A 26,607-nucleotide genomic window follows, 5' to 3' on the forward strand; every position below is an offset into this window, starting at 1 on the left:
AATGAGAAACACCTAAATTTACCAATAGCAAGGTTGGTATTTTTAAGTATGTCTTTATAATGAACTCACTACCTTTATGCAGTTACAACACCTGACTGTATTTACTCATTTCCCTGGCATAGAGTTTTTAAAAATAGCCTACAGCACTGTAACATAGACACTCACACAAATATACCCCCATCATTAGGGGGAAAAGGCTCCAAGGATGTATAACAAAGTGTTAACAATGTTTTCTTCTGGGTGGCAAGATTTTAAGTTTTATTCACTTTACAGTATTTTTAAAACGCTTTAATAAACATATGCTGTCTTTCCGTCAGGAGAAAAACATTTTCACTTAGAAAAGAGTTAACATAAGCAGTAAAAAAGAAAAACTGGACACTAACTTCATTTCTGCTAGAATAATTCATATTCTCCCCCATCTCATTTTTTAAATTAGTAACAAAATCAACAGTTTAGAAATGACACCATAAGATGAACTTTATTTTAAAGCTCATAAAAGTGTTCACAATCAGTTACAACAGGATCGACATTTCTTCCATTCCACACTTTCACATGACAATCAATATACTGTATAGTGAGAGATAAAGTTTAAAGTTTTTGTTCTGCATGCTGCTAACACATTTGACTAGCTTTTGTTTTACTCATTGAATTTTTAATATCAAAGCAAAAAGTCATTTTCTCTTGGACAGAAATGGTTTTAGAAAGCCCTTATGAAGTCAGACTTAGTCTTGTTTATAAACATCCACACCCACACACATGCTGAATGGAGAGCAAAATGCAAGAAAACTACCTTGGCAGGAACAAATGCTTAAAGATTTTAATCACAGCCCTCTTGAACAAGCAGTACAGTTTTTTTCTCCAAAAGACAAAAGTCAGTTTCATCCTCAGTGATGCAAATGGTGAGACTGCACAGAAAGCTTAGTATGAATTCACAATTCCACAGGAATCTGAAAGTTACCAAGGCAATTTTCCCTTTTAGGATCATAAAGACTACAGACTTAAGCTTTTTTTCTTTTTCTATATAATACACAAAATTTCTAAACATCCTTAAAAAAGAAAATATAAATAGTTTCAGTATGTTATGTAGAGTCACATACTATGGCAAAAATATTTTATTAATTGAAGGAATAAGCCAATTTAATGTTGTCTAGTCCAAGTCCATATTAACAGAATTTTTCTCATTAGGGTAACATTCACCATTCTGATGTGGAGGTTCAGCACCAAAATTGTTTTTGTCTTCTAAATCTTCTTCCTTTTTATCAATATTTGGGCCATTTGGAGTTCTTTCCAGTTTGGGAGATTCAATTTTTGGTTTCGGTTGTGTTACAACGGGTTCACATGTGTTGTTCAATTCCTAAAGAAAAAAAAACTAGTTATCAAATTAACTCAGATCCATCCAGTTCATTTTCAGCTGCTTCTCCACATACCCAACCCACTATTTTTCTACCAACTCCAATTATACATCAAATAATTACATTTTCTCATTACACTTGCCCCAAACCACAGTTTACAGTCTGATCAAAAGAGAGTATTAATATTCTTCCATGATGTGTTAGGACTATGTACTTACATATATTCCTTCAATCCTCACAACAGGGTTAAAAGACAGAAATTATAATCCCCACTTCATGGAAGACAATGGTTCAAAGAGGTTAAGTAACTTCAAGATCAGGAAATCTAGTGAGTAAAGAGCTAGAATTCAAGTTTATAGCTTGAAACTGACAGTGCTTAAAAGGGCCACTTTTCCTTGACCTTCACTGCGTTTGAACATTACTCCAGAAGAACACTTTTCCCAGTTTCCTTCCAGCCTCACACACAACAAGACCTAGAATTTCCTAACCCCTTTTTCCTTACTTTGTTTCCCTATAGCACTTAACACCTCTGATAGATGACACAGGCTTGTTTACTGTTGGTCTCCCTCCCATTACAAGATGAGTTCCATAGGGGCAGAGACTACACTTTGCACACTTGTTTAATCCTGAGAACAAGGACTGGCACATGATAGGGGCTCAACAAATACACTTGTTGAAATGAATGAATAAATGGAGAAGTAGAAATTTAACAAACTTATGAGGTCTTCTGTATTTTGTGACAGAATAATAGACTAAGAAAAGCTGGTCTCAGGATGAGGTAAAAGATTTATAGGAAAAATGGCTACATTGAAGGTTTAAATGATTGCAACTTCAGTCCATAAGTGAACCCAGCAGTAAACACAAGACACTAACACTCACCTTGATTTTTGTTTTAATTTCCTGAGCACGTACAACTGGATCCTGATCAAGACTCTTTTTAGCCTGAGCATTCATGACATTATTCATCCATTCCATCACTTCATTAACAGACTTCTCAACTTTTTTCATTTCAGACTCATCAATATGGTTGTATTTCTCATCCTGAACAGAAATAACATGGTCATTCTGTAGAATTTATTGAACAATAATATCTCATTTGACCCAACTTTCCAGGAAGCTCAAGTTCAAATCTACCTCTAACCTCAAATACCAAAATTTCAAAGTTAAGACTATTCATGATGATTCCCAGCTTAAGTGTTAGCTTATTAAAATCTAGGTTAACTTCCTCCCTACGTACAAAAAGACTGACTCACCTTATTTCTGAAGTCAGCTGCTATCTTGGCATAGTGCTGCAGCCTCTGTCCCAGTTCCTCAAACATTTTTGGCCGTTCTTCAGCTTCCTGAAACCGAACTTTAACTGGAGTGCCAATTTTCTAAAATAAGATGTAATAAATTAATAGTTATCATAATTTTATTTTAAAGTCTATAGTTTGAAACACAAGTACCACCTTTTAGGGGGAGAAAACGACCTACCATTAATTCTTCCAACTTGTCAACATATGCTTGTTTAGCTTGGTCCTCTCCTTCTTCATACAGCCAGTCTTCAGTTTCTGTGAGGAGTCTCAAAAAATTTTGATGATCCTTAACACAAAATATGACAATATTAGTGGCACTCGTACTTCAGAATTTTTCACAACAAAACAAAGAGGCATTCTCACACTAGGTAGCTAATCTTATCTAGGAAGGCACTCTGATTTGGCTTCTCTGCCTTGTTACATAGAGACCTTGAAAATGGCTCTCATTGACTTAAAGTATTTTCTTAGAAGCCCAATCTGTACAATGAATGTGGTTTCTAGAAGAGTATCTTCCCGCTCTCCAAAAAAAACAAACCGGGTCTTAGTAACTTTTTGTTGACTTACACAACTATCAAATGCTGAAGGGGAAACGATGCAAGTTGACAATCACTGAACACATGAAAAAATCATTCCTAACCGGTTCATGTATGATATGACTTCTACTCCAGCCCTGGGAGGTCCTACCTGGTTTGGTCATCTCGACTTTAGAGACCCCACCCTAAGAAACTCAGAGAATGTCAGGACAGAGCTAAGAACTGAAGTACATTACAAGGTAGCCCAGAGACCTTAGAACTATTAATAAAACAGACTCCAAATTTCACTTTAAATGACCCTTAACTAAATCCTAGATTTTTATCTAGTCAGTTTCTTTTTTCCAAGTCCTATCTTTCACAGTTGTGCTTCTGGGATTTACTCAGAGCCATACTAACTGGGAGTCAAGAAAAGGGATAAGGGGAATAATGGGGCTTAGTAAGCTCTGGAATGACTGGATGAACACATCTTATGAGATGAAACAATGACAGGAAAGCTACCAAGGCAGCAGCATCACTGCATTTGACGTCTTTAAAAGGGAAGATTTTTCTCCTATTTATCCTAGACCCTATGACAGTAATGCCATAGACTCTACATAAATATTTGATAGGTTCTCTCTTTTAGATGGTAAAAATGAAGAGTTTTGGGGGTAGGCTAGTACAAAATAAAACTGCTCATCACCAACGAGCCTCTTTTTCCATGACTTTGTTTTCTGTTCCTAAAAAGTTACATAATTGAGTAAAAGCTTAAGCCTCAACTGTCAATTTTGATATTAAACACCTTATATGAGACTATCTGAACAAAAACAGAGCTCTAGGACATACCTGCTCACATATAAATTTTTCATATGGTCCACACAGCTTGTCTCTGAACTCATACACATATTCCTCAACTGCATTTTTAGCATCATTCCTTTCTTTTTCCAATTTATCTTGCATTATCATCTTACCCTGTCAGGAAACAGGAAAGGTTAATTCCAGTCTTCTAGTTAAGTCAAGCTAAATTTTAAATATGTAGACTCTGGGGTTTAAAAAATGATACAAAACAAATTTTAGTATTAACACAGTTCCAATTTATACCTCGTCAAACTCTTCCCACAAACCAAACAGACATTTCCATTTTCTAAATACTCAGGCTGAAGTTTGATTTTTTTTAACATTGTAACAGTGTACACAGACTTCATATTTAATGCTAAAAAAAAAAAAAAAAAATCAAGCTACTGCTTAAATGTAATTTTGTTTTCTTGTATATAAATGGTTATCCATATTCAGATTAATAGTGGCCAATGTATAACAGTCACACCACTCTGCCACATTTTTAAATCAAAGATAAATATATGGACTACAGTTTATTGTTAAACTCCTAAATACAATGTTCCCACCTCAGTATGGAAAAATCAAATCTCAATTATTTCACATATTATTCTAGAATTTCAGACTACTAAAAAAACACAATGTATTTTAATAGAAATATTTAGTGTGCTGTGAAATTCCAACTGTACTGTGCTCTGTTATGATTTACTGCCATCCAATTTTTTCACAAGAACTCAATCATGTTATATCAAGCAGAATGATCTATGACATAGCTCTAATATGAATACCAAAAAAAAAAAAAAAATCAACAAAACTTGTTAAAAAAATTAAACTGCAAAATTCATTAGTTTTGGCTTCATCCTATCCCTAAAACTATATAAAACTTGGGATGAGAAAGAATTATGGCCATTTATCTACTAGAAGTATAGGTATCAGGGTCAAGAAACTAAACATATTTCAAAATAAAAATATTTAATTGAAGTACTTACCTCTGTCTCAATATACATATTAAGAAGGTCTTTCCCTAACTGCCAGACCAAGTTGGCTTCAATAGGCAGCTCAACATTCACCACCTTTATTTTGGGCTTTTTAGCTTCTGGAGGCTGGTCAACTTTTTTTTCATTTGCCTTGGGAAGGGGAATAAAAAAAAGGAAAAAGTTTTAAACAACCCACTTGGAAAAACACAAAAAAATCTCCTCATACTTACTGATGACTTGAGCAAAAATAAAATCTCTAAAAATCATAAAGTTGGAAGGGTCTATAGGATCACCTAATTCCCACTATTTTAAATCAGGGCTGCTATTAAATATGCCATACCTTCCTTCAGGAATTCACTGGGATATTTTTCTCTTCTATATTGAACAATCTCTCCTGCTAAAGCTTTTCTTCACAAGTCTTTACTTTCTAAGCCCTTTAAATATTCTTGTAAATCCCATGAGTCAAAAAGTGAAAATTACTAAATTATCTTTATAGACTCTAGAACCTGTCACCTAAGGATAAGCTTCAACCAATACAAAACACGTTAGGATCATCTTAATTCCTGTAATATTAAAGGCCCTAAATGCCAGTATGCCTGCTTTAATTACAACTAGCACTATGTTGATGAGTGCCTTTTAAAATTTCCTTATTGAACTTGGCCATACACGTACACACACACACACACACACACACAATTACTATCCACCTTTGAATTGTATCATTTCTCATAAGCAACTTTGTAAGGTAAAAAGAGGTAAGAGTTTTAAAGTAGCACATGGACTGATATGACACATGCCAATCATTTATGTAGCTTTTTCAAAATATGTAAATACAGGGCTAAAGAAGTAAGTATCTCCTGTGGCCTTCAATTTTCCAAGGCTTTGCTATACATTTCCATTTCTGCAGGTTCCTACTCATACAAATGACAAAGAACACAACTGAGCAGACTCAGTTGTATGACAGATCAGATGACAACCACAGTGTGTAACATGTATCCTGTAGGTAGGACGGTAAAATGGGAAGAGACTAGACCATGAGGCACAATAATCATAGCCACAGATAATTTTGAGGAGTTATGATGGATTAAATATCTTAGGCACTTTATCGAAGAAACTGGGTCTAGAAAGTTCAATGACTTGCCTAAAATTAAAGAGATGGAATTAGATCCCATGTTTCAGAGACTGATCTCAGTGTTCCTTAGAAATCACCTATCAAGTGCCATAAGCTGTTATCTCTATGGATGAGCTAGGCAGTCAGCCTACAGTCCTCCCCACATCATTTTCCTGCTAGTGCACACAACCCTTCAATACATTATGCATGCTCTGAGGGCATGAGCCACAGGAAAGAAAAATGAATCCAATCAAACATACACCTAGGAAGACACTAGAGAGCAACAGATGTTGGGAAACAAATGGATAACAGCACATGTATGGAAGTTAAATCAAGACAAGACAACCTGATAGTACCCAATTAAACCAACTACTGACAAAACCAGCATCACAAAATGGCATTTCAACATGGAATGGATGAGGAAACCTCTCCAAAGGGGTGAGTAATCATGCTCCAAAAGGCTTGAGACTAGTGGTCCTACCTACAACTAAGCAGCATGAGATCCTACCCAATGTCATGTTCTAGACAGGTACTAAGACTATCAGCAAGAGCTGATGTGCATGCTCATCCCAAGTGTGCTGTTGAAACTAAGCATCTATTTTTTCCAAATAACCACCATCATCACACAACTTAACAGTAGAAAACAGAGAGCAGCTTTCAGAAATCAGAGTCAGGACCCATAGCTCACATTGGGAGCCCCCAGGATCAATGAAGGGACAGAAAAATTTAAAACTGGAAACTTTTACATAGTATAAAAACCTATCCTGACCCAATGAAAGATTCTGTAATTTGCCTGAGGGTAAAAAACTCTACCCTCAGAATGTAAGAGAAATCAACCAACCAAGAGCAGGCCAATTATTTACATAATTATTTACAGAAAATATTTACATAAATATTTACAGAAAATAAAGTTCTACAAAACATATGGTGATTCACAGTTAACAACAGAAATTTTTCAATATCCATCTGACCATGAATCTTAAAGGTTTGATTACAAGCTGTCATTTTCCAAGGGACACAACATCACTAAGTTAGCTTCCAATACCTACTGTGGAAGCAGGACAAAAAAATAATTACCTTGAAATGCATCTGGTTATTACCAGACCACCATAATTAATTTACTTAAATTTGACCGATGGCTTGAGAGGAGAAAGTTTACTAGACTCCTATAGCCCATGTATTTATCATCTGATTAGTTCAAGTGAAAACTAATCATGTAGCCCTGGGTAATATCAAGTTCTGCTTTTGGTATTAGAAGATACCTCTGCTCTTTGAAAGACAACGAACAGTATACATTAGTCTCTTGTTACTTCGAGCAGCAGTTAATCAAGAGAAGCTTTTAAGTTTAAAGCAGGACATTCAATTCCCTTAATTGAGCTTGAATACCTCTAACTGGTTTTAGTTGAAAAATACATAGAAAATCAACAGAAAAAAATCCTACACAGAATGAAATCATTTGGTGCTTGCTCTTGAAACTGCAATTTAATGATATCATTAATGATTACATGTTGCAACATTGTCTAATGGAATGAACTAGAAGAGTCACTCACTTTGTCAGCATCTGGGATTTTGTTTTCTTCTGAGGTAAGTTCAGGTGAAGGGGGAGACTGTGAGGTTTGTTGAGCATCAGTTTGTACCTGGGGCTGTGTTCCAGCTTCACTGTTGTCTTGCTGGACATTTTTCTGAAATGAAAGCCCAGGCACAAAGGATGTAGAAAGCAGGTGTACTTGGATAAATTTTTGAAGTTAAAGGGCACCAAAGAAAGTACACTCAATTTCTGAAATCTTAACAGGTGGGGAGAAAAGGTACTGGATAAAAACAAAATGAACACAAAGTACTTGAAAACTTCTGTAGAAATTCTAAACCTGTAAAAAATTCTTTGAATGACAGCAGTTAATATCGTTAAATAACACAACTAAGCATTTAATTGATGTGATGACAATCAAGAATCAAGAACTCTCCCTTATGAAGCTCATCTAAGTTTGTACAGATATTAATTCTCTAAGGCACTGGAAATAGATTACTGCAGGCCTCTTTCCTAGAAACAAGCTTCCAAAACCTATTTTACCAGCAGCCATCATGGATCTCAACGTATCTCCATTTCAACTTACTAAACAATTACATAAAATGACCAATTATCAGTTATTTCGGGATTCATCACTTCAGCTAATAGATACCCAAGACTCACTCTGTCCCCACTTTCTGTGATCCAGCTATTTATACCTTAAAAGATCTCAGAGTAAAGAATAAATGCTACATATTAACAATCCTAATTAAAAATTTGGTAAAGAAAAACAAGAATGAACCTTAGAGTTTCCTGATTTTCTTTTTTAGTAGCCCTCAATCCCTAATATATTAGTGCTTGCTTGATCTTTACCCATCTTTGGAAGAGGGCTGAAATACTCTAGGTTAACTACTTTCTGCCCACACTGAACTCTCTCATATTTTTCTTCTAAGGCTTTAAGATTCTAAGATAGACACCGAAGTATTTAGAAACAAGGCATTCCTGATACCCAAAAGGTACTAAAGAGATTGAGAAAGTATATGGCACTCATCATTTAACCCATTACTGTAAATTAGAATTTTTCTAGATGAGAATAAAACTAAGGTTCAGAATGTTTATGTTCCTTAGATGTTCTAGAAAGGTAACAGTGATCACTAGACAACGCACTTTCTCACATCTTAACTAAACCACCACACTGCCTCCCTCTTAAGCTATTTCTAGTTATTCCCTAGAAATAAACTGTAATTATTGTAATACTTTAGCTTCCTAAAATTGTTCTGTTGACCACACAGAACTAGCACTCATGCTAATGATGAATAACAACTCTTACTATACGCTACACAGACACTTCTCTTCCTTCCTCCCACAATACAGAAAACCATGTAAAAATAAAAACAAGCTCTAAAATATCAAAGCCAATTTTGCCATACAATTTTAAAAACTTTAATATTTGGTAGCTATTTCAAACAGTTTTTGTAGCAGTCTGTTTTTTAAGTTTCTTAAACGTCAGTCAACATTCGACTTCTCAATGTGTGGTCTATGTCTTCAAAGAACCAAAAAACTCCCAACTCAATGAAACATCACCTACTCTGTCATATACTAGTTACTTCAAATTAAGTTACACAGAATTTAGTCACAATTCACCAAATTTCAAGCTGTATATTACCACTAACTGGCAAGTGCTATTATCATTACCTAAAATTCTGATCAAAATTATTTATGAAGGAAAACATTCATTTTAACCCTTCCCTACCCACTTCTCCTACAGCTTAGAACTAAGTCAACTCTATGCAAACACAAAGGTTTATCCACAAACTTACATCAGTGTCTGGGTTTTCTGGTGGTCTCTGATTCAGACACTCCATGTCAGCTTCAGAAGACATTTCATTCTCCTCAGCTGGGACTTTCTCCACCATAGATGCTGTAGAGATGGTGAAAATGCCATGGGTGTTGACTCGCACTTTGACTTTTACTCTAGATTTTTCTCCATCTTTCTGTGCAGAAACATTCTGAACTACAAAGCGGCCTAGAACAACAACAAAAATCACAAAATCACAATTTTAGAATTGAGTCTAAATCTCTGTAGAGGAGGCCAGGTAGGGTGGTTCATGCCTGTAATCCCAGCACTTTAGGAGGCCGTGGTGGGTAACTTGAGCCCAAGAGTTTGAGACCAGCCTGGGCAAGATAATGAGATCTGTCTCTACAAAAAAAATACAAATTAAAAAAATGAATAATAAATTAGCCGAGCACAGTGGCATGCGCCTGTAGTACCAGCTACTCAGGAGTCTGAGGCGGGAGGACTCCTTGAGCCCAAGAGTTCAAGGTGGCATTGAGCTATGATCACATCACTGCACTTCAGCCTGGTGACAAAGTGAGACCCTGTCTCTTAATAAATCAATAAAAATCTATCTGTGTAAAGGAGACAGATGAGAAAAATACAAAGGCTAAAAAAAAAACACTTGAGAACTGCTATTGTAAAATCTTCTACCTAGTCTTTACCAAATTGAAGTCCTCTAATACATACTATAACTATGACCTCTTAAAATATATACACTTGAAATTAATCTTAGCATGCCATAGAAACTTGTAAGGGCACTCTTATAACTATTTTATTTAACACTAGGCAAACACTGAGTGTAAGATACTGATAACAAGCAGTCCTTCTCTCCTCCTACCCTGCTTCTCCAGATGGGTGAGCACAAACTAGACATGAAAATCTGTTTGCAAGCATAAGGAAGATGATAGCAAGCACATGCTGAATTTTAATCCTATAACCTTTGGTTAAATAATCAAAACATTTAGCTGTTTTAAATAAGGGAGGTGAGCCAAAATCTGTATGAAAGCCTGAAATTATTATGTACAATACAGTGGGGTTCCAGAACATTACTAAAGGTTAAAAGTGTAGACTTTAATCCAGACTGTCTGGGCTTGAATCCTGGCTGTGTGACCTGTTACAAAAGTTATCTAACCTTTCTATACCTCTGAGGATTAAGTACAGTGAGCACTTACTACAGAACCAAGTGCTAGGTTTAAGTTACAGCCACAAATAAGTACTGTTACTCCAGAGACCACTGAGTCAAAAATAAGTATTTGGAACTTATTATGTGCGAAGCTCTAAATGGAATTTAACTGCCTAGTATTTAAAGTGCTGTCTATATAAACACACAGAACTACAGATTTAATTACAATGTCACTGAAAGATGAAGGAATACACCTTGATTGTCAAATCAGTTGTTCAGGAAATATTTGCCAAAAGATCCATCTATCTAAAGAAACAGCATTTACTCTGGAAAGTGGGATATAAGATGGCTCAAGTATGTACGACGTTTTCAATTTCAATCAAACATGAAAAATTAGATGCCATGCCAAACAGCTGGGATTTTATCTTCCACACAATAACGAATTAATGCACAGATTCCAATTCATCAAAATCTTACAAGTCTACATGCGATCATTTCTTTTCCTAACAATAAATTCATGAAAACTGTTTAAAAAACAATACACCACAACTCTGGGTCAGAACATTTTAGCCTTTAAAGTAGTAAGAAAGAAAACACAACTGATCAGGTTGGACTCCTTCAAACAATTTATTTATGAAAAGGTGTGAGGCAAGGGTGTGTCCTGAAAAGACCTAGCAATATTGGCAAATTTCACCTATGGTCTGGGAAAGAGAGTTACTGTGGATAAAAGTAGATGGATGGTGTCAAGTGTCCCCCCAAAATATGTACCAAAAAAAACTTATCTTTAGAAAAGATAACACAAAGGTACACTTGAGAAGTAGATTCACAATGGTCGCTGACTCAGGTTTTAAATTAGAAGTAACGGACTGCAAATAACACTTAACCTAGAGAAAAGGTTAGTATTAAAAGCAGGGGCCGGGCGCGGTGGCTCACGCTTGTAATCCCAGCACTTTGGGAGGCCGAGGCGGGCGGATCACGAGGTCAGGAGATCGAGACCACGGTGAAACCCCGCCTCTACTAAAAATACAAAAAAAATTAGCCGGGCGTGGTGGCGGGCGCCTGTAGTCCCAGCTACTCGGAGAGGTTGAGGCAGGAGAATGGCGTGAACCCGGGAGGCGGAGCTTGCAGTGAGCCGAGATCGCGCCACTGCACTCCAGCCTGGGTGACAGAGCAAGACTCCGTCTCAAAAAAAAAAAAAAAAAAAAAAAGCAGGGATAATCCTTTATATACAGACTGTATCAGAACAATGAAAATACTAAAGTGTTCATATATATATATATATATATATATGTACACACACACACACACACACATACACACACACATACTTTCAAGTAACAGCAGAACTCCAAGTAACAGAACTACCAAGTCATTCTATCTCTAGACCAGTTGACTTCCTCAATAAAATGAAGATATTTCTCCATCACCATTATTCTCAACGGAAAATGTCTTCACACAGAATTATGTTCCCCTCAACATTGCTAAGAATAAGACAACTTTTAAAGTTTGTACAATGAATGAGGAGCTAAGTCTTTAACTAAAAGAGTAAAATATACACAATGAACTCCTTACCTATTTTTGCTTCTGGATATGGAACTCCTTGGGGATCAGAATAGAAAGCTTCTAGCTCAAAAGGCCCCCTTCTCAGGAAGGTGAGAACTTTGGAGAAAGGAGCAGCATGGTTTCGACTAAACACTTCATGAACACTAGAGAGAAAAGAAAAAGGCATTCAGCAGATGAAGAACTTAAATATGCTTACTGTGCTACACAAACAGAAAAGAGACTTTCTGAAGTCTTTATCAATTCTATCTCACATTTACAATACCAAAATGAGAGAAATATTTTGGTAGATTTGGTTGTTGAAAGATTCCAGGTAAATTGACTCTACTAGAGAAATCATTTGTTAATTTTCCTTCTTTACATTAGAGTATAGTATCTAAATGTTATTTTCTGCTACATACCCTTCAGTATCTTCTGAATCATGGTTCCAGATCAGAGATATTGGAAAAGGAACTGCATCTGTGACGGAAAATTCTCTAACTTTAAATGCCGGGGAAAGTATTGCACACTTAAATAAAAAAAAAAATATCATGAGCACATGAACACTTTCCAGTCATCTTTTAATATAAAACTCAATTCCAATGGATGGACAGGGTTTACAAAAAAAAAAAAAAAAAACACATTCCAGAATTGTTTCCAGTATATTTCATCTAAACAAAGAATTTATTTTACCATCTAAATACTATACCAATTACTAGGTACAAAGACAAATAATATATCTTAGGATAACAACAATTAATCAATAACAGGTTTCACAAGGGATTAGGAAAAAAGCCTGGTCTTTCTAGAAATGCCTTGCTGATAGCAATTTCAAAGTGTATCACTTTTGAATATGTGTAATACATACATACATGAACAGTTCTGTCTACACTGCTTTCCAAATGTCTGAGAAACCCCCAAAGGGCCATAACGTTCATATTTTCAAGTAATTTTGTAAATGAAGCAAGCAATGGTTAAATTCAAATTTGGGAAAGGCAACACCCAACAGATAGGTGGACAATTCCCTATTTAGACAGGACATATAAAAATAACTAAATAGATGATTAAGCTGAATAGACCAAAAAAGTCAATTCATCATTTACTATAGGATCCTTCAAAAGAGAGGCCAAAATTAGCTCTACTTCTGAAGAAAACATAAACTTCCAACATTTGAAGGAATCAGAGTTAATTAAGGAGGCATATTCCATTAGGAAGAAAAAAGTAAAAACAAAAACCCCATGGAACAGGATGGATAATGGATTATCATCAATAATTAGTATCTACATATTCTCCCTTGTATAAGTATACAAAGGCAGTCAGTCTAAACATCTTTGTTTACAGGATCCTGTTTTATATTTTAAAAACTGCTACTAGCTTAAAACTCAAATATGTTAACTTGAAACTTTATTTAAAATTATATTTAGATCTTGACTATAATATCCTAAATATAAACTAATATTTTCTTTTTTACTGAATAACTTCTAGATTTGGTGTTTTTCACCAAACTAACTTCATGCTTCTGGGCTGCCTTTTTATCTGACAAGCAGATTAAAAATCAATCTGGGGATAAGAGGTTATCTATTTTCTAAAACCATTTGTTAATACTCCTAACACCCTGAAAACTTGCCCTAAACCAATTCCTTATTATATCAGATTACCATTCTAATTCCCTGTGTGCTTTGTAAGTAACAACTACCACTACCACACAGCTAATTAGTGTTTCAGCTGTGTTTTCTTTGATATCCTCAGAATCATGCCTGTTTTTGATTTCCAGCTTGAGAAACACCAGCTTGGTAGTTCTTTTAATTGAAATTTACTGGATCTTTCAGATTTGAGTAGCCTTATCTCCCTACAGCTTTACAGGTTTGTTTAAAATGTCCTTCTGCTACCTAGACACAGGTCTCTGTTTATTATCCCACCATGATGACATACAATGGAAACTGTTTAAGGACTGTACACCAAGCAAAAGCAGAGTTGAGAAAGTACCTGTAATGCACATCCTCTAGCTACTGCTTCATCTGCATTGAGTGTTGTGCTAATATCTTTTCCAAAGAATTTGGCAATTCTTTCCTTCACAGCTGGAATTCGTGTAGCACCTCCAACAATCTCAACTGCACTCACATCTTCTACTTTGAGATGAGTTTGTTCCATCAGTGAATAAAGGGGTACTTCTATCTTTTGCAGAAGTTCAGCACAGAGTTCTTCAAATTGTGACCTTAGCAAATAAAAACTTGTTTTTAGAAAAGTTAAAACCAATATCCTGTCCTACTTTTGACAACCCAATGAATTTCATTATTTTCCCCCTCAGAGACCTTGGATCCCACATGGGCCAAGTTTAGCTGTATTGTAGTTTATAGCTCTTTTGTTTTTGATAAATATACCAAACAGGTGCAGAAAGATGAGGAAGACAATCACCTGGTATTACTCAAACAAATCATTTTACATGCTTACGACTGCCATTTTACCTTCTAAAATTTTCCCCCCGAGACAGTCTTGCTGAGTGCAGTGGCACAATCATAGCTCACTGGAGCCTCAAACTCCTGGGCTCAAGGGATCCTCCCACCTCTGCCTCCTGAAAAGTTGTGACCATAGGCATGTATCACCATGCCTAACCCTTCTAAATGTTTTGATCTGATTCTCATTACTTTCAATGGTTATTTCCAGTCCCTGCACAGTATCTCTGTGAAACGAGTATTCAATTACTGGCCCAGAAATACTAAAAAGTGAAAATACCAAGAAGACTTGTGGGTAGTACTTAGACCCATCAGAGTACTTAGCAAAGGTATTTTTAAAAGTGCTCTTCGCGTAAGTGTCCCTAGAGCTAGCGGTGATAAACAACAACATCTCCGGCCACAGGCATGTAACACACAATTCTGAAATGTAGGCCAAGACTCACAACACCCACTAGAACTGACACCTGATCTATAGTTTCAAAAAAATTTCCATCTATTTAATCTGTAGAATTCAAGACACACCTGTTCATCTTTCCGGAAACATCTTTATCATTCATAAAGCATTCGATATTCAGTGGAAGGTCTGTGCTGTTAGAGCTCATTAGCTTTTTCAGTTTTTCACATTCCTGATAGAGACGAAGCAGTGCTCGTATTTTGGATTTTGCATCCAACTTGTACTTAGTTTTAAATTCTGCACAAAAATGTTCCACTAACTTTTCATCGAAGTTTTTTCCTCCTAAGAAAGGATCAAAAGCTGTTCCCAGTACCTAATTTGGTTGAAACAACAAATAGTCTGGTTATTTTCAATCACATTTGTAACTAGAATCTTAAATATTACTACTCAAACAATTAAAAACTAAGAGACTCAAGACTATATTTAAATTATAACATGAAATCCAAATCAGTCAGGAATAAATCTCTAAGATATTTTTGACTTTTAAATGACTACATAGAAAATAACTGTAAAAAGCCTTTTCTTTCCTAAACAAGAACACTTAAGAGTATGCTAAGACAATTACATCATCTTTATGGAGCTCAACCTTAGCAACCGTTTCTTGTTAACATCTTTACCTAAAATAAAACTCTTCATTACCAAGAAGAAAAAGCCTAGTAAAGAGGCTCAGTAGCTTAAAGTCACAACACTTAACGTGTTTTGGACACTGAGTACCAATGTATGACTTTACCTTCAATTTTCCCTTGTTAAAAGCACAAGCAGACACTTGAAAAGCTGAATGTCCCATATCAACAAAAACCACTATCCGAGGTTTCTCATCCAGGCTTGGGAGATCCTGCTTATAAATTCCGTAATTCAAAGCAACTACAAAAAATAAGTATGTTTCAATTCTTTGGTTCACATTTTCTTAGGAATCTCACTGTTACATAAAATTACACAGGCAGGAAGCTTGACTATTAACTTGAAACAATTAAAGGTGAACACATTACATTCCTTTTATACCTGACTTCACACTGATTTTCTTGGAATTAATTATTACTCTCTTTCTGATTTCAGAACAATGCTCTATCGCTTTTCAATATATGGAGATGTGTTAGACAAAATATATGGCGTGAATACAGTGAAACATAACCATGTATCACAGACAGTATCAGACTCATTATGCAATACTTACATTTTAACCACAACCTGCTAGGACACTGCTTATCCAAAAAAATTAAGAATTTAATATACAACTACAGCAACTGCAGTTCCTACCAATTTTCTTTTAGATCCGAGGTAAACAGCTGATCAACCTTAAAAAGTTTGTTTTTTTTTTCTGAACTTTAAACAACTGTATTTCTAAACATGTATACCTAAAAACATATTTTTACCAATATTTAACAGTTTTCCAAAAACCTAACAGAAATATGTGAGTAAAACTTTTCAGCATAGAAACTGATTTTTTGTTCATCTGTAATCATAATAAACTACTAAAAGCTCAAGAAAGAGATGCTGTAATCACCACTGTATATCCACAATACCTAGCATAACACATTCAAATAGTACAGGCTTAAAGCAATATTTGATAAATGATCACCTATCTACAGTTCAGTAGATAAAAATGTTTTTTTACACTAAACCATTTACTTGTAAGCCAAGGTAGTTTCGAAGCCCAGAATTTTAAGATTGTGGGAAAACTTGCTTCCTAACTATAAATGCAACATAAGGAAACAAAGCTAAATCCAACCTACATTTTCAAAGGATTAAAAAACATCAAAGAATTCTAATGAAAGCAGATTCATAAGTTTGATAAAGTACCAATTTCTCATTAACCATAAGCATTTTAAGAGGTAGACTTTTGTTTTCAAATCTGACTCGACTTTTTAACAGGTTGTGTTTCTGTATCTATACGAAAATAACAGCACTGAGAACATCTTTAGTTCTGATAGTATATTCACTTCTACACAAATGCTTTTTCCTTACCAGCTGTCATGTCATTCATAAGTCTTAAACAGTTTAGGCCAACAATCTGTGCAGCATCTAATACAGATCGCCTCTCAGCATCTGTAAAGAAGGAGGGGACCTACAAACAAACAAACAAAAAATTTTGAATTATCTAGAACACAAAATATACTTAGAAATTCCTCACAAACCACTTATAAATTCACAATAGTCCAGCTAAGTAGGTGCCTCGCCAAGTCACGAAACAGAAATAGGGCTTTAGTTTTCTGCAAGCTCCTTAACCATCAGAAACAGTAACTACTTTTGAAAAGGCTGTCCCAAAATTACAGGATCAAAATAGTCTTTCTTATAACCAAGTTCAAGCTGAAATAAAAATTAATCAGGAGTTTCATAAGACATATTCAAAGTTACACAAATCTAAGAGAAAACTTGAAATTAACGCAGATCAAATCTGCTTCCAAACTAGTCGTAAGTTTCTACTGGCATTAGGAAATTATAATGCTAGGTCAACATTTAATGTTCAATATAATTAAACTATAGGTAAAAACTACAGGAACTTAAAGAGCTAATTCTAACATATGCCACCACTCTTTCAGTTCTGCTATTCACTGAGGTGCTCTTTAATTCAGTCGACCTGTTAAGATTACAAAATCACTTTTTGGCAAAGCCTGTCGATTTTCCTAAGAGTAAAAACAACTCAAGGGCTGAAGTTTCTTACAGCACTGTCTTGAGCTATTCTAGTTGTAATTCTTTTTTGACTGCCTTCTAGTGCAGCACTTCGGGATATTATTCAGGAAAAAAAGTATCTAACAACACATTCGTAGAATCATTTAAGTGCAAAGTACCTAAGAGAAAGTTTAGTATGGTCATTTTTCAAAGTTGTCCAAAATATTTGTAGATGCTTGAGAGAGACATGAGCAAGAGCAAAGGTGGATCTCTGCTCACCTTTCAAATCAGAACACTTCGTCCGTCAGTTTCTCAGCTCACCGGGGAAAAAAAAATGTGGCAAAAAAAAAAAAAGGAAGGGAGAGAGTGGGGAGGGAGAAGCCACTGACTTATAACTTAATTCTTTAATTTTGCCAGAGATTAAAACACTTCCCATCTTGCAAGGACAACAGGAGAAATGTTAGCCCTTCTGCCTCCTTCATTCATAAGGGCTTCTTGCTGACTGATCTCAGCTGGCCACACTGCTCATACTATAGCGCAAAGACCATGCTGTATTTAAGTCCAAAAGCATACCCCACAACCTATCAAGAAGTGACCCAAGACACCTGGGTGAGCAGAATTTACTTTTTGGTGTCCAAATAAAAGATGACTTTTGTCCATTTCAAGTACCCTTTGATAGTCTAACTAGTAATTTTCCACTGAAGGTAACAGGCTTGCTAGTGTTAAAAATTTAGGTTTTGTCACTACTGGTAAGCTACGTTTTAAAACTCCAAATACACTGGTTTTTCAACGGAGGGTAGAATTCTTTCACCTGTGAAAAGCTCCTGTGTTAAATGTACAAGCCTGATAGTGCAGCAACTAACTGTGTTAGAATACTCACAAATGGAACCAGTCAAAATCTGTATTTTCAAAAAGCCTCACAAGAGATTTTGATTTCCAGTCAAGAACCTTTGCCCCTTCTGGCGAAAAATATCACTCAAATCTACTTTGTAATGCTCTGGAACACATGTTAATACAGTCCAGTAGAACATGATCTCTAGTAAAAGAACAGCTTTCTCACATTTGATACTTAAAAGTAATACAAAGAACGCAAAATGAAATAAAACACACTGCCTTGCTGAATTATACTTACTGAAATAACACAATCTGTTACTGGTTTCTTGAGGCTGTTTTCAGCAGTTTCCTTCAGCTTAGTCAACAACATGGCTGTTATCTGCTCCACACTAAATAGATGTTCTTCACCCATGTACATTACCTATATTGAAAGGAAAAAATGTTTTAGACATTGTAGTACTTTAAGCTACATGCCAATATTTAACTTCCAAAAATTAGCACACATTCCCTTCCACAAAATCTTTATTTTATTGTTGTAGTTGTTTTGGGAAGAAGGAAAAAAAGGAGGAAAAAGGGAAGGGGAAAGAGAGAATGGGGAGAGAAAGGAAAAGAGAAAAAAAGTAAAAGGAAGAAAGAACTTCTACCTAAAGATGAAGAGGAGCGGAAGAAAGCTAGGGCAGATATACCCCACCCAAAATCTAAGTCAAAACATTAAAGAAGGTAGTAAATTTCCACTCTAACTGAAGAGATGAATCACTAGGATAAATATTATTGTGTGTTGATCACAAAACAGGAATACCTCTGCAAGTTTAAAAAAAGATTCCTGGTGTTATTACACTATTGCTCTCCAAACAACTGCAACTGGGTTGTCTCAGAACAGACTTGTTTGATACATGACCACAATGTTGATTTTTTTTCCAACATCAAATAAACCTCAATTTTACAATTGCCAAAAAGTCTAAAGAAACGCAAATTAAGTTATAGCATATATACTACCATTTGAATAATTTTCAAAGACAATTTAGCATCTATCTACTATACTTTAAAAGGAGCTGAATAAAAAAAGAACAAAAAGACCACCTGGTGTAATTAAGAAATTTAAGTAATAACTCAAATAAGTTCGTATTTTTAAGTATTAATAAGTTGGTATTTTTCTCTACGGACGAAGGAGTCTCCTATCAAAGAATCTAAGGTTGCTCAATTCTATTACCTTTATTCCAACTCCACCATTTTTCAATGGAACCAAATCGTAACTTAAGTTTTCCTTCTCCTTTTGAATGAAGGGGTCATTGAACGCTCGACCATGAAATCTTTTGAAGTTAGACACCGTATTGTTTGCATGAGTGATTTGCTGCAAAAAGAAGTTTGAGATTTTAATTTATTTATTTAATTTCACCACCTACCAGTAATTTTAGTAATTTTATTTATTCACTTTACAACTCAAACCAACCCTATGAGTGCACATAAGTTGCCCTGAGGCCCATCGATTTCACTGAATTTCCCATCTATGAACAGATTTATACTTTTTTCTTCTCCTACAGAAAATGCCAGAAGGTAAGCAGCAAGAGGCAAAATAATGTGACTACAGACTTTAAAGAAGATTTCAAAATCTGCAAGATAAACTCAAAGACAGTGAAAACTACCACTAAAGCTCTGAACAAACACACTAGAATTTTATCACTTTGTTTCATTCCTTTTTTCCCTGCTAAAGTTGTGAAGTTTTATACCCAATGAATGAATAGATCTAGTAGCACTATAGTCAAATTATAATTTTGTTTAAAAAAGTTAATTTTTGGCCAGGCGCAGTGGCTCACGTCTGTAATCTCAGCACTCTGGGAGGCCAAGGCGGGTGGATCACAAGGTCAGGAGATCGAGACCATCCTGGCTAATACGGTGAAACCCCGTCTCTACTAAAAGTACAAAAAATTAGCCGGGCGTGGTTGCAGGTGCCTGTAGTCCCAGGTACTCAGGAGGCTGAGGCAGGAGAATGGCGTGAACCCGTGAAGCAGAGCTTGCTGTGAGCCAAGATCACATCACTGCCCTCCAGCCTGGGTGACACAGCGAGACTCCATCTCAAAAAAAAAAAAAAAAAAAAAAAAAAACAGTTAATTTTTATAGCTGGGCATGGCAGCACATGCCTGAAATCCCAGCTAATTGAGAGGCTGAGGCAGGAGAATTGCTGGAACCTGGGAGGCGAAAGTTGCAGTGAGCCAAAATAGCGCCACTGCACTCTAGCTTGGGTAACAAGGGTGAAACTCATTCTCAAAAAAAAAAAAAAAAAAAAAATTAAAGTTAATTTTTATAGTCTAATAAATTGCTAAGTGGCCAGGATAAACACTCTGTGCCAGAAAATACATGGATCGCTACCTTTCCTAGCAATAGCATGAAGTGCTAGTTATCTACACCAAAAAGTAGAAGACAGAAGAGTAATTCAAAAAGTTTCTAAGTGACCTAATGTTTTCAACTGCATGTGCATATTTTGAAGACTTGAGAGCCATGGTTTTTAAAAATAAGACATTGAACTGCTATCTTACACAACTGGTGCACATGTTTGTTAAACTGTTGTATGAGATGGTGTTTTTTTAATCCACCGTTTTGGTCAAATATTTTGGGTAAACTCTAGATTGAAAAGCCCCACTTCAGAGCACATTTCACTCAAGGGTACCTTATTTGAAATAAGAAATAACTAAGATTGAAAACTAAGACTTCTAAAATTATTAGCTTAAAAATACCAAAACAGTCTACTATTTACTTTTTCTCTTACCTAGTTCTTTGAATAAAGGGAAGAATACAGTTAGCTTGGCAGTACTAGTTTTCAAACAATACAGAATTCAAGCAAGTTTAGGTCTTAAAATTTTTTATGTGTCTAAAACTGAGATGAAGTATGTCTAGTAGTCTACTGGCCAAATGTGAGTCTCAACAGATTCTTCTCACGTAACCACAAAGATACAACAGAATATTAGGTCTAGGCTATCAATATCCTCAATGGGCACATTTAAAGGATTGTTAAAACTAAAGTCCCACTATCCTTTTGAACATATTTTGAGTGTTCCTATTTTTCCTTTCCTTTTTCACCCCTTTTTGTTATATCTCTCTTCCAATGTAACAAGGAAATAAAGTTAAATCCAACCTACATATTCAAAGGATTAGAAAACATGGAAGCATTTTCTAATGAAAGCAGATTCGTAAGTTCGATAAAGTGCCAATTTCTTATTAAACATAAGCATTTTAAGAGACAGAGATTTTTGTTTTCAAATCTGACCTGATTTTTTAATAGGTCAGTACTAAATACATTCCATAATATATAATACAGTACTCAATCTAGTCCAAAATTTTCTTTCTTAGCAATACTATTTTCTGTATTTAGAAAAATGTTTTCTATTTCAAAGAGCCTCTCAAAGAACATTTCATGTATCTTTTACTGTTTTTCTCTCCACCTCCAAGGGGTCTGTCTAGATCAGTGCTGTTCAACAGAATTATATGTAAGCCATAAAGGAGAGCTACCTACATAAAATTTTCTAGCAGCCACATTAAAAACTACTAAGAGATTAGATTAATTTCAATTAACTTAGGCCAATATATTTTAAGAACTATCACTTCAATAAGTAGTCAATAGAAAGAAATTGATGAGATACCATACTTTACTTTTCAATTTGATTAAAAAGTAAAAAATCTCATGTGTATTTTATACTTCACATTTTGATTCAGACAAGCCACATTTCAAATGCTCAATACAGTACATGGCTACCATATTTTTTAAACAGCACAGGTCTGGACAAAAATTTCTCCCAGTCCTACCTTAATTAATAAGTAACCTGAAAATGCTTTTAAACACATAACTTCTTAGAAGTTCCTTCTATAAAAGGAATCTCTTAAATGAGTAGCATGAGAAACTTCACAAGAACTTAAAATGTCTTGTTTATAATTCCTAAAAATTAGATAAATGAAAGGCAGCAAAAAGTTACTAAAAGTTAAGGTTGGCAGGCCAGGCGCAGGCTCACACCTGTAATCCCAGCACTTTGGGAGGCTCAGGCAGATGGATCACGACCTCAGGAGTTCGAGATCAGTCTGACCAACATGGTAAAACCCCATCTCCACTAAAAATACAAAAACTAGCTGGGCGTGGTGACATCCGCCTGTAATCCCAACTACTCAGGAGGCTGAGGCAGGAGAATCACTTGAACCCAGGAGGCGGAGGTTGCAGTGAGCCGAGATCGTGCCACTGCACTCTAGCCTGGGCAACAGAGCGAGACTCCGTCTCCAAAAAAAAAAAAAAAAAAAAAAAAAAGTTAAGGATGGCAGATTAGAAACTTAGTCGATCTTAATAAAACAAGAGAAAAGGAACAGAAGGGAAAGAGTATCATCATCTGAAGGTTCATAAAGAATACTTGAATTACATTTTTAAAACTCAAAAATACACAAACTTAGGCACACTTTACCCTCTTCTATGTCTCTTGAGATTTTCCTTTTAAAAACTCCTCCTTAAAAAGTGATCCGAATTCTTTTAAAGAACATACCTGATTTTTGGCTGCAACTCCGATTGTTCTATTTTTTGATCCAAATGATATGACTGACCTAGAAAAAAATATATTTCAAAAATATTAAAAAGCATAAATGTTGATATTTTAAACTGGTAAGAGAAAAATTCTACTATAAATGTCCTACCCATTAGGGGATAGGGAACAAGCATAGCACAATTTTAAGGTCTATAGCTTTCATCAGATACTCAAAGGGGGCTTCCACTTAATTGCTCATCTGAGATCCAACCTAAGTGGCAGTTCTAATACCCCAAAAACCTCTGCTCATGGCTCAGGAATTCTCCAGGTTCCCAGTTATTATGAACCGAACATTAACTTTGAAAATGTTTTAAATACGTTAACGGTATTATTAACTTGACCCTACACACGACTAACAAAAAATAGGATGTGATTCTACCTTTCAGTCACCAACTCTGTACAAATCTAAATGTCATTGTCATACCGAATTTTGTTCTGATATACCACCGCCTTCTTTAGGAATCAAAAGTTTTTATGCAAACGCAAGCAAATGAACTCAAGTTACACCTCTGAAGTTTAAAGAGCACAAAGAGGTTCCCATCTGGGAGATTCTGCTGGAGAAAGAAAAAAATGATGCACAGCAAGTACCACAGCAAAACAGAATATAAATGTCGAGGGAAAGGAGTGACTAATCAGTTACATCAAATCTGCTTTGAAGAGATGGAAAGTGACTTGTAACTGTGAGACAATCTTGTCAGCCACCATGGAAATGGAACCGCACAATAACAGAGCAGAGACAAGCTCAGAAAGTCTTGTGAGGAGAAGGTAAGTGAATTAGGTTTTGGATTAGAGGAGTTATCTAATTCTGGATTACTAATTCAAATATAATCTAATTTTGGGTGAGTTACTCCTACCTGCTTAGGTAGGAGTAATGGTAAATGAGATGAGCAAAACGGGAAAATACTGAGGGCATTAAGTACCACCCTGAAGTTTAAATTTGCTATAATAGAAACATCCTCGAACTACATTATCTGAGCAAGTGTTAAATAAAATAGCATCCTAAAAGCCAGAGAAGTGTCCAAGCAGAAGCTAGACAAGAAATCGTCAAAATCAGAGCATCTTTGTAAGCTCTGAGTAACTATACACTTGCAGAATGGATCTACTCATTTTCCTGGGGGAGAATCAAATTAATTGTACTAAATAGCAATTAGTAGCTGACACAATAGAATCAACCATAGTCATAGTTTAACAAACATATTAAAGGGAACTCCAATACTGCCCTCAGTTCACATTTTTCAGGGCCATACCTGTCGTCTTTGGTTTTACACAGTAGTCACTGTATAACACAATTTTTTTTCCCACTCTTCTCTGAAAAGCTTTTCTTTCTTTGTTTTATTGGATCAACCAGAACAAAGTATAAACTGCACCTAGGCATGAAAGCCTGAAATACTGTTTTCTTTCTTAATAAACTCCAATTAAAAAAACCCTAACCAAAACACAAACTTAGATCTGCAGGGGTAGACGTACAGGTTGCTCAGAACAGTCTTCCTAACGTTACTAACATTGCCAAATATTTCGCCTCAGATTTTCCACTCAACTTTCATAAACGTTCTCAGTACCCAAATAATTGTATTACCCCAGTCATTCTGCCTTTAGGTTCAATGTTTTCATTTTGCACTTTTCATCCTGAGCTTGGGACATTTGAAAAAAATTAATAGGTACAGAAATTTCCTTGAGATGGAAGCATCTGTTTTCATCAATGCACATGCAGATATGTTTGTATATATTCTCGTCCGAAAACATCCCTTCACGAAACTTTTTTAAAATGTTGCCCTTTGCCCACCCTATGCTCCCATAGAATAGTTTAGTGACGATATCCATCCTCTTGTGGCGTTCTAGCACAAAAGTATGCAATTTTTATTCTCTCTTAAATAAACTGTGCAAAATTAATTTTAAAAATACAGTTTACAATTCCTCATGAATGGCAAAGAGAAAAAAAAGGACGTTTACATCTTTGAACAATGATCCCGGGCATTAAGGCCAACAATGTTAGCAACGAAGAGACTGGGTAAAAAGAGGTGGGTTAATCTTTCATAAGACTGCTTCCGTGGTCGCTAACAACAATCCGCCTACTCACTGGACAAGCAGCGACACAAGCTCTGGAAGCTTCCAGTTCATTTCGAGATTCACAATGCGGAAGAAAAAGCCCGGCAGCCCGGCTCCGCGGTGCGCAAAGATATGCGCGAAGGGAGGAGGACAAGCTGGGGGCGGCTCAGCCAGCTCAGAGAGGCCGGGTGGGGATATGGGGGCGGCCGCGGAAGGCGCAGGCTGCAGCCTGCCAAGAAAAGGAAGCGAAATTGCGGGCTCTGCCGCAGGCCGACCCCCAACAGGTTTTGAAAACCCCCAATAGGAAGCCCGCACAAAGTGACGACCCTTAGAGTCTCGACTCTGGGACTCCTCTCACCCCTGTGAATCCCTGAGACAATCCCTTCTCCAATTTGTGGTGGCAAGCCCCCCATCCCTCCTCTGGCCAGGTCGCTGGTCCCTAGTTCCACGGAGGGGTGCGCCGCTGCCCAAACGCCTCCGTTTGCCGCGGTGATCCGTATAGCCAGCCCGCGATCTTGGGTCCCCACACTAAGGGCCCAGAACCTCCTCCCATCCACCTTCGCAGACTCCCACTTACGGGGTGCACCGGTCGCTGAACTCATTGGCGATGGTCTCGATGCCCCCGGCCCGGGCCACCGCGATGTAGCAGCTTTGCGAGCCCACGTCCAACCCCACCACCGACATGGCCGGCTTGCGGTCCGCCTCCGCCTCGGGTCTGGGTCTGCGTCTGCGTCCTCCGGCCGCCTGCCTGCTTCCCCTGCTGCCGCTTTCTGCCCCGGCCGCGTTCTGCTCCGGCCCGCGGGGTCTGGCAGCTCCTCTGACAATCAGAAGGACACACGGACAGCCGGCCTGTCAGGAGCCTCCTACTCCCCGGGGGACAGCGGCGGCTGGCTGACAAGAAACCCTGGGAGAAAGCGGTGCTCAGCCTCCGCGGGTCGATCCGCACCTCGGGTTGCCTGCCTCACTCTGGCGCGGCTCGCACACCGGCGCCGGCGCTGAACTACCGACCCAAAAGGGGAGGTCCCAGTTCCTCAGCCTTATGTATCGCACTGATCAGAACTTTCCAGAATCTGCGGCATTTACTCACCGGCGCCTCCACCGGCCCCTCCACGTGCCACTTCCGCTTCCTTCTTCTCGAGCCTTCTGGAAAGATTCTACCCAATGGGCAGTCGGTCCCCCGAGAACGGCCGCCGTTGCCATGGCAGCGACAGGGCCGCTCCCGTGCCATTGGCTCAAGCCTGCCTCCGCCCACTCCCGCCCTAGCCGGAGGCATTTTGCTGCCCTAATAAAACAGGCAACGAAGAATGACTCCAAAACTCGGAATAGTCACAATTTACTACTGGGAAGTGGTGTCCGACCCTTAACTCTAAAGGGAGTCTGGGCGGGCGGAGACAGACCGCATTTTTGCAGAGACCCCAGACAACAGGATGGTGGGGAGGCCGGCCAGCAGTCCGGAGAGCATGTTGGGAATCGTAGTCCCGCCGAGAGAGGTGTGCGCCTTGCATGTTGGGATGTGTAGTCCTGGCCGCAGTGCTTGCTGGGACCCGGCTTTGTCTTCTGGGACTCGCGGGAG

The 26,607-nt window shown here is 37.1% G+C and overlaps 1 protein-coding gene across 7 annotated transcripts; it reads right to left on the minus strand.

The window, feature by feature from the left end:
- Positions 1 to 451: 451 nt before the first annotated feature.
- On the minus strand, positions 452 to 26,529 carry HSPH1 (heat shock protein family H (Hsp110) member 1). 7 transcript variants are annotated; one of them, XM_055244326.2, is made up of 20 exons: positions 26,122 to 26,249; positions 25,612 to 25,851; positions 22,950 to 23,007; positions 19,643 to 19,783; positions 18,731 to 18,853; positions 16,954 to 17,053; positions 15,719 to 15,852; positions 15,057 to 15,301; positions 14,068 to 14,296; positions 12,504 to 12,610; positions 12,115 to 12,248; positions 9,403 to 9,608; positions 7,629 to 7,760; positions 4,980 to 5,117; positions 4,003 to 4,128; positions 2,826 to 2,933; positions 2,606 to 2,725; positions 2,232 to 2,393; positions 1,198 to 1,354; positions 452 to 947 (listed from the first exon to the last, which is right to left on the minus strand). In XM_055244326.2, the coding sequence occupies exons 1-20, from the start codon at positions 26,232 to 26,234 to the stop codon at positions 919 to 921; spliced, it is 2,802 nt and encodes a 933-aa protein (XP_055100301.2). In that variant the 5' UTR covers positions 26,235 to 26,249; the 3' UTR covers positions 452 to 918. The 7 variants fall into 7 exon arrangements, with proteins under 7 accessions (XP_055100301.2, XP_063474936.1, XP_063474935.1 ...); XM_063618866.1 differs by lacking the exon at positions 25,612 to 25,851; XM_063618865.1 differs by having other exon boundaries at positions 452 to 1,354.
- Between the last annotated feature and the right edge of the window lie 78 nt (positions 26,530 to 26,607).

The sequence above is a fragment of the Symphalangus syndactylus genome, chromosome 15, assembly GCF_028878055.3.
Source record: "Symphalangus syndactylus isolate Jambi chromosome 15, NHGRI_mSymSyn1-v2.1_pri, whole genome shotgun sequence".
NCBI classification, from domain to species: domain Eukaryota; kingdom Metazoa; phylum Chordata; class Mammalia; order Primates; family Hylobatidae; genus Symphalangus; species Symphalangus syndactylus.

Bases quoted from the DNA above. Each gene is read 5' to 3' on its own strand.
- HSPH1 (XM_063618865.1), bottom strand. From the start codon at position 26,234: ATGGCAACGGCGGCCGTTCTCGGGGGACCGACTGCCCATTGGGTAGAA. The intron at 15,853-16,953 runs GTAAGGAAAAAG...TATTTTTTGTAG, and splicing joins TATGAATGACATGACAGCTG to TTGCTTTGAATTACGGAATT. The intron at 2,726-2,825 runs GTAGGTCGTTTT...ATCTTATTTTAG, and splicing joins ACAAGTTGGAAGAATTAATG to AAAATTGGCACTCCAGTTAA.